The following is an 8,899-nucleotide window of genomic DNA, read 5'->3' on the forward strand; positions in this document are numbered from 1 at the left end:
TTACAAACCATAAATATTGAATGACTATGGATGGAACAGAATGACTGAAAGAAAATTCAAGAAATCTGATAGGAAAGAGGCTGCTAAGTGAAGAATATACAAGAGGAAGTCGGATACGTCATTCAGACCTTCAATTATTGGATTATGTTCATATTTATTTCTAGGAGTCCGTTGGGAGTTTTATGATAACGGTAAGTTTCTGGTTGCAGTTATGAGGGGTAATCATTGTAGTGATTTTAAGGATAAATTATCGTACGGTTTTTAGAGGTTTTTAGTATCAGTTTTTAAAACACTCAACCTGTGCTTAGGAGTATTTTTTAGCGGTTCTAATAGTTTTTAAAATAATAAATTTACATATATGCCTATAAAATACCCCAACTTACTAGTACTTAGTGTTTTGTTTTTTCAATTATAAGATAAGAATTCTTATTTGTTTTTACTTATTAGTATTTTATAACTTCAATATAAAAAAATATTCTTATCATTCTGCAGGAAATTTTTTCTTTCTTGGTTCATCACTGATTTCATGAAAATCCAAGCGGCATGCTACATACAACCAGTTGGTTACGTTTGTTAGGTGAGTCTGTTAGTCTGTTACTCGGAGTTTGTTAGCTGTAGTTAGTTAGTTGAGCTTAGTTAGTTGTTAACTAAATTTTTAAGCTTGTATATAAAGAAGCTAAACATTCAATAAAGGTTGTTAGTTCATTCTCAATCAAAATACTCTTCTCTGTTCCATTCCGCAAACTTCAACAAGAACCTGTTCCTCTTCTGTTCAAAAACACAAACAACAGAATCAAATTGAAATTAAACTTCGAGTGATACAGATGAACAAGTACTTGAATTATGATTTGTTTCTTTCTGCATTTTGACTGGGCAAACATTTTTGTTTACCCTCGACTAATTACGCAGGATGGGAATGAATAATATTTTAATAAAACACTTTATTGGTTGCTCATAAAACTCCATGATCTAAATAAATAAAGGAAACAATAAATTGTTCTTCAATCTTCATCAAGAGGTGTAGAGTTGATACAAGTGTTGGCGTTACTTGGCACTTCCTCGGACACAAAATCCAAATCCATCATCTTATCCAGAATTAAAAATTACAAAAAAAAAAAAAAGGGAAAAATGAAATTCACTTTCACTCCATCAGTTATACGGTCCCAGAAGAAAGGGAAATAATGGCGTTTTTGCAACTTCCTTGTTCTCCTCTAACTCTTAGAACCACTTCATGTTCTGTGTTTACAGCGCCACCCATCAAAGCATCATCTAATTTGTCTTTGCCAACCTCTTCAAAACCGAAAACGACTAAATTTAGGAACTGGGTCGCAAACTTTCATTCCAAATCTTTGAGCTTCTTGCTCTCTGGGGCTCTCTCACTTGGTTTATCTCTCACAGGCAAGTATATTCTTGTTTTCTCAAAAATCTTCGCCAAGAATTTGCATTTTTTTTCTTTCATATGGGTTAAATTTTGACTGAAAGTCAGTTTAAGTTAGTGAGTTGTGGATTGTACATTGTTTAGCTTCAAATACTATCAGTAAGAAAATAACAATGGGTTCCTCTTATATGCCGCTTATGCATTCACAATTTTTTTTTTTTCCCTTAAATTTTAATTTCTTTATTTAAGTTTGATAATTTAATGGATATTGCTATATTTGTTTTTTGGCACGAAGTCATTGCATAGTAGTTTTTCTGTTTTTCTCTTTTTTTTCCCCTGGTTATATAATACAACGGACTGAAAACAGAACAAACCAAACTTTGTAGGAGCTGGAATTTCAGAGGCAAAAGTTGGGGTTAACAAGCCAGAATTGCTTCCTGAAGTATTCACTCCTGTGATTGATGTGGCAGGGTTCCTATCTGATGGGCAGGTGTGGTTACTTTTTGTCTCATTTCTGATTTGGAGTTATTTATATACTTGGGCATTCTCTACAAGCTTGCTGGGTTTGTGGAACTTTATTTGTTTGCTTAGTATGCATGTTATTGGAGGTAAATGGTAATGCTATTATTACTGAACCAATTCAAGTAGAATATGCTGAAGTCTAAAGCAACAGTTTTTGGATGGAGGCACTTTTTTTCTTATTCTCCGATTCCCTTTCTTCTCATCTTGTTTTCCATTTATGTTTGTAATAATATATAGTTTAGTGACTTTGATAATATGCTTGTCACAGTCACTTACCTTCTTGTTGGTTTCCCTCCTATTGTCTTAAGTATTTTAAGTTAATTTCTACTTGGTATAAGTGTAAGAGTAAGAGGACGGCTTCTTAGGCATATTGGATTCTTTGTAATTAAAAATACCATATGTTCATCAACTCGTGCCAATGCTTGAGCATTGAGTCTGGTTGATTTGTTTAGATATTGAAGGAACTCAGACTCGATGGGTTAATGTACTTACAACCTTTGTTTAGTTGTCGAAAAGATGGTGGTAGAGGAAAGAGAAGTTCAAAAATTTTGTGCTCAGTTGTTACTGTTAGCCAAATGCTCAAACGCGTAAAAAAGAACCTTTAGCAGTTTGTGCTAAGTCCAATTTGTGAGGCAACTGAATATAATTGAGAGTTGTTTATCCATGTTTCCACGTAATTAATTTGGTTATGTATTATAGTCGATACATTTTGCATTTTTAAATAGTTCTAATATAGCTCAAAACCATAATGCCCTGGGCTGTATATTAGGGAGTGATAAGGTTGGTTCACACCTGTCATAATCCTACATGTATTACTGAAAATTTTGCATCTTTCTTTTAATTTTTGCTAAGCAAGGACTTGATGGTGTCCTAGAATCCAAGTTTATATAGAGACGGCACTCTGTTACTTTCTAATTGCTTATTATATCCGTTTGAACATGAGATTTATAGAAGAAAAATAGGCTAAATTGCTGAACCTGGTAGGGTTTGTTTGCAGGAGAGAAGAATTGCTCAGGAGATTGCTGATCTTGAAAAGGATACCGGATTCAAATTAAGAGTTTTAGCCCAAAATTATCCTGATACACCTGGTCTTCTTTATATTTTTGAGCTCTTGTCATCCAAGAATTTGCTATATTTATCTTTATAGGACTCTTGTCACCCCTGTTTCCAAACTTGAATCTGTCTGCATTATGAATTATTATAAGAATTGTTTAATTTGTTTGTTAAATGTTGTGCAGGGCTGGCAATTAGAGATTTTTGGCAAGTAGATGATAGAACTATTGTCTTTGTTGCTGACCCTACCTTTGGTAAGGGATTCAGACATGCCATCTTTTTTTGACTAACTCTGGCTCAGCCATGGATGACTTATAGTTGCAGGTTTCTTTGACTAGGCAATATATTAAATTTCAATGTTGGGGCTTCTGTTGATCTCGACATTCCACGTAGCTTCTGGAGCCGCTTGTCTGGGAAATATGGGAACATATTCTACTGGAAAGAGAAGGTGAAGTTTCTTTGCTGCCTGGAGAACTTTATTTTCGTCTAAAGTTTGTTGCGGCTAAGTCATAATTTATTAGATGTGAGATTTATTGTGTCATGGCTGAAACAGGGAGAAGATGCATCTATTGAAGCTGCTGTAATGGCAATAACTAATTGCTTGAGAGAACCAGTGGGTCCAAATAATTGCTCTGAGGTGAAGTAATGCCAACACAGGTTCTACAGGAAAGATTTTCTTCAGTTGTGCTTGGTGACAACCTGTAAATATCACGTAATTCTTTCAATAGTTTCATAGTTGCAAGTTTGGTTATAGTGATTGGTTGAATCCAAGGAGTCATGTCCTTTTTCTTTTCTTTTTTTTTTTTAAATCAAATTTAAGAAGGAAAATGGCACGGTTGCCGATAGTCGAAAACAAACCTAGTCAGACCATTTACTGGAATTTTTAGAAGGAAATGAGCTATACACTTCTAATTTTTACTAAATTTTTAGAGAGATTTGAGTGTATATTCAACTTCAAGCTAAATCCTTCTGACGTTCAATGCATCATATTATTGTTCAAAACTTAGTGTCAGTGCCAGCTTACATCTTTGGTATGCAGACTGATCTGCAGGGTCAAAATTTCAGACCACTTATGGGGTTTAGTAATAAGATAATAGATTATTATCAGTAAGAAAGAATCTGAATGTGTCAAATACTTTGAAAAAATATTTTTTTTTTTCCTTTTTTGCCTTAATGTGTGCCCTTTTTTTAATGTTGTTAAACACATCGAAGCCTTTGAGCACCTTTGAGCTATATGTTTCACATTAGAAAATCTTGGAGTGACCAAGAAGTATTCATATGGCTCTGTTCCACTTTAATCCAAATCTCATTTTCTTGTGGAAGGAAATGTTGTTTTACATGGCAGTAATTGGGGGATGAATGAGTAGTGGTTGACATCAATCAAACCCAAATGAGCATCAGGAGAAGCATAATCCAAATCATCTCCATTTTACCTCCTTTGCTTACAAGGCCTTGTCTCTTCACTCTCTATTAATTAAAAAAATTAAAACAAAATTTAGTTATAGAAAATTTACCAAATTACATTTGATTGAAACATATGTGATGTAAATTATTTTGAGATATTGAAATTTTAGATTTAAGTGTTTGATTTTCAGTTCATAGATCTGTTTTGACAATAAACCTAAAGTTCAATGACCCCATAAGAAATTGGCAAAACCCTCTTCAAAAAAAAAAAAAAAAAAAAAAAAAAAAAAAAAAAAAAAAGGCGAATTTTTTAACCAACTTATAATTATTTTTGCATATAAAATAAATAAATAAATAAGATTATATGAATATCTAATCAATTTATGAATACTCGTATAATTTTGCAATCGATTCTTCAATTCAAATTACGGAACTTACAATTTTCCAATGTTGTACAAAAATGTTTACGAATAAAACACACAGAGATATCACTTCATAATTATGATATTGACGTTGAGTCACTTCCTAAAAAAATTGTTGTAAGTGTGAAGACTGAAACGATGCGTGTTACTTAAACCAATACGATGTCGTTTCAAGAATGAATGGATATCAGTTTTTCAAGAGATCCAACGGCTGAGTACAGTCCATCCTAGTCAACGATATATAAGCAAACTTTTCTCTTTAGTCTTTAGAATTCTATTCGATTGATATAGGTTAGGTTTGCTCTGCTAAGGTTCATCGGTTTGTCTAAAATCTGATTCTGTGTGTAACGGGTTGAGTGATTGGTTTGTCATTCTGTTTGAGGGGTTTGTGCTCTCACATGGGCAGGGATTCTGAGTGTTTAGTTTTCTAGGCTGTTAGTTACAGATAGGGTGATTTCGGGTTTGATTGGATTTTCTATCTTGTGTCTGTAATCTGTAACTGAACAACAAATTAGTGTAGTGGCTTCGGTGTTCCGGAGCTCAACGTGGACGTAGTCTCCAATCTTGGAAAGTGAATACGGTAAAATTGTGATGTTCTTGATCTTTTAGAATGTTTTTATTGGTTATAATCTGTGTTTGAGTGAGTGTTATTACAACAATTGTGATAAGCAATCTCTTAAATTATTTGAGAAATAGAGTAGACGGTGCAGTTGCAGAGGGTATAGTAAAATTTTTGTCACAAATCATTAATACTTTATAATGCCAAAAGAGACAAAGTGTTTGTAAAAAAAAAAAAAAAAAAAAAAAATGAAAAACGAATGAAAAATGTACTTTTGCTTGTATGGATGGCGGCTTAGATCTGATAATGACAGAAGCCTGGAAAGATACTTTGTGCTTTATTGGAGCTAGATTGTTTGATTAGTTTTTCAGTAAAATAACAAAATCACTCACCAACATATACACAATTGTCAATAGTGATCGAATGCTAAAACTAAAAAATTACGGAGAGAGAGAAGATTATTGGAGAGAAATAATAATCTATCCAATATCTCTGCTCCAAGAAATCAAGACATTGAGTTATGTAATTAAATAAAATCTTTTTCTTGAAGAATAAATTGAACTCTACCATTCAGTAATCACGTACTGGCTCTTCTATTTCTCTTAAATTTAGAATATCCTGTAGTTCTTCAGGTTTGCAAGGCACTGCAAGAACACCCTTTTGCTCGAATCCAAATTTTCTTGAGCTTGTCTAGTAATTTAATGAATTCCGGGTTGTTCAGGTAGCCCAACTCTAATGTGAACCTCTTTGGTTCTCACCCTTACTGCAACAAACTGCAAAAAACCTTTCTACTGTTCCACCAGATCCCTTTCTCCATTTTCATCCACTGGTCGAGATTAGCTCCGCCTCTAGATGTTGAGAACAAACGGCGTCGTTGCAACTTGGTTATGAGCACCTTCAGCTTCATTAAGCCTTTAATTCTCTCTTCCTTACATCATTTTGAATATGGAGGTCAGAAAAATGTACTATATGAATAAGAAATTAGATTCGTGAAACTTCAATTATTGGAGAGAAGCTAGAATGAATTTATACTAGTTAGTGAGGGAGATAGTAGGAAATAAGGTGAAGCTTCTTAGAAATTAATAGATTGGGCCAATGATATGGATGAAGCCATGGATTATTTAATGCAATGTTGGATAGTTCACCCTCGTGTTTTTCTGCAAATGGTGGGGCACTGGGGCCTTCAAAAACACGGTTTACAGTTTCATTTGTTTCCCATCTTCACTACCTCTTTCTGTTAGTAAAGGTGTTTCATCTTTTACTTCCTCGCTTTCTGTCATTTTTTACTATTATGTTCTCACTTTTCTATCTTTTAATTAGTATCAATTATATACATATATGCCTGGTGGGTGGAGGACCATGTTATGTTGTCAATTCATTTAAATGGAAAAATATTTTTGTTTCATGAGGCGTATGGTCTTTATTTTCTTCATTTTTGTGCAGTATTCAGCAAGGCAGGCAATATTTTCATTATCCTAAGTACAAAAATTAGTACTGCAACCGACGAAACAATTATTTAGTGACTTATGAGGGATTCTTAACGTGGGTTTGAAATATTTCAATATTTGTTTAATGTGTTCAAACTGTCAGTGCACTGGGCTGCAATATTATTTGGATTCTGAATTATGATCATCAAGATAACTGAGATCCAGCTAAAGTTTGACACCGAGCGATCGATTACCTTTGTAAAGCAATTGATGTGTTTTCTAATAGAATAATGAAGATATGTTTAAACAATAAAAATATGAATATGACCTATGGATGGCAACAGAATGACTGAAAGAAAAATTCAAGAAATCGATAGGAACAGAGGCTGCTTAAGTGAGAATATTAGTCAAGAGGAAGTTTTACTTTCGGTACGCATTCAGACCTTCAATTGGAATATACTGTTCATGTTTCATTTCTAAATAATGAATTATGTTGATTGGTTAAAGAATTTAGGGGGTACTTCCGTACTGTCATCTCATACTTTAATAACATTTTATTTCAGCTCAAAAAATCTGCAATAAATAACACTCTGATACAAACAAAATGTTGAAAGTTGTTACTTATCCTTTTATGCTTGTTCTTCGCTTTTATGAGATGGTTTAAAATGAAATTTATTGGCAAGGAAGTGTTTAATATTTTTAAGGAGATTTTTTATATTTTTAAGAGGGTTTTTTTTTTTTAATGATTAGAAGGGATTTTTATTAAAAAAAATACTATTACTTATATTTATATATATACTTGTTCTTTCTTATCAACAGCAATCCGTTATATTACAACACTCTACGTATTCTTTATGTCGTTGTCAATCTCTATTCCTAGCAATAATTCAACCCACACGATTTTGAAAATTTTCAAATATATGATACTTACAACATTATTGTAGAAGTATTTTTAGATCAAAACACGAACAACGAAAAAATTACACCGAAATTGTGTACCAATCGCATGAATTTTCTTCAATTTTTTTATAGTGAACGGCCGTCCAAAAAATTAGACGACCATTCACTCACATAGACCCGTCCATATTATATGGATGGGGTCCATATACCAGGGATAGGGTCCCCATTTAAAGGATGCCGTCCTTGAATAAAATACAATAATTTTTTTTATAAATATTAAGGACGGTCGTCCCTTCATTTTGGACGAGCGTCCGCAAATAAGGGACGCCCCGTAACCAAAATATATATAAAAAAAAAAAAACTTTAGGGACGGCCGTCCATAAATTTTGGACGGTGTTCCCTTAGCTTTGGACGGACGCCGTCATACTTTAAAAAAAAAAAAATTTAAAAAACTCTCTTCTTCGTCTTCATTCTAAAAAACTAATGCTTTGAGCTTCAATTAGTTTTTTTATGTAGATTGCACGAGAAACTCAAAGCAGTGATGGGAATCTCAATAGGAATACCAGTGACGAACACCCAATCAGTTTAATGAGTAATAGTCAGAAATAAATCCTACAATTCGATGAATTTAAAACGATATATAGTAATAATCCAAGTAGTTCAACTGATTCAAGTGTTGTGTTACAGAGGCTGCAGATCGCTCAAGCTCTCCAAGTTCAACTGGAAGTGCAGAGGAACTTCATGAACAGATTGAGGTACAACAACCATTAAACCAATCAGAGATTGGTTTCTGTTATCATAAAAGCATCATACATTCAAACTTCAATCAACTGGGAATTTATATTTTTAGGTACAGCGACATTTGCAGCTGAGAATTGAAGCTCAAGGGAAGTACTTACAGTCTGTCTTAAGATTTTTTAGAATGAAGACGAAGAGAGAGTTTTTTTTAGATTTTTTTTGTTAAAAAGTATGGACGAGGTCCATTCCTGTCAAACGTAAGGGACGGTCGTCCCTAAAGTTTTTTTTTTTTTATTTTCATATTTTGGTTAAGGACGGGCGCCCCTATTTGCGGCGCCCGTCCAAAATGAAGGGACGGTCGTCCATACGGAAGAACGGCGTCCCTAATGTTTATAAAATTTTTTTTATTGTATTTATTCAAGGAGGGTGTCCTTTAAATGGAGACGGCCTCCATAATAAGACCCCCCGTCCATATAATATGGACGGGGGTCCATGT

The 8,899-nt window shown here is 33.6% G+C and overlaps 1 protein-coding gene across 1 annotated transcript; it reads left to right on the forward strand.

The window, feature by feature from the left end:
• Positions 1-1,128: 1,128 nt before the first annotated feature.
• LOC116143653 (thylakoid lumenal 15.0 kDa protein 2, chloroplastic) lies at positions 1,129-3,980 on the forward strand. Its single transcript, XM_031429101.1, has 6 exons — positions 1,129-1,398; positions 1,765-1,868; positions 2,898-2,988; positions 3,139-3,207; positions 3,292-3,401; positions 3,507-3,980. Exons 1-6 carry the CDS (start codon positions 1,182-1,184, stop codon positions 3,597-3,599), a joined length of 684 nt encoding a protein of 227 aa, XP_031284961.1. The 5' UTR covers positions 1,129-1,181; the 3' UTR covers positions 3,600-3,980.
• The last annotated feature ends 4,919 nt before the right edge of the window (positions 3,981-8,899 follow it).

Source organism: Pistacia vera, unplaced genomic scaffold, assembly GCF_008641045.1.
Source record: "Pistacia vera cultivar Batoury unplaced genomic scaffold, PisVer_v2 Contig431, whole genome shotgun sequence".
NCBI lineage: Eukaryota > Viridiplantae > Streptophyta > Magnoliopsida > Sapindales > Anacardiaceae > Pistacia > Pistacia vera.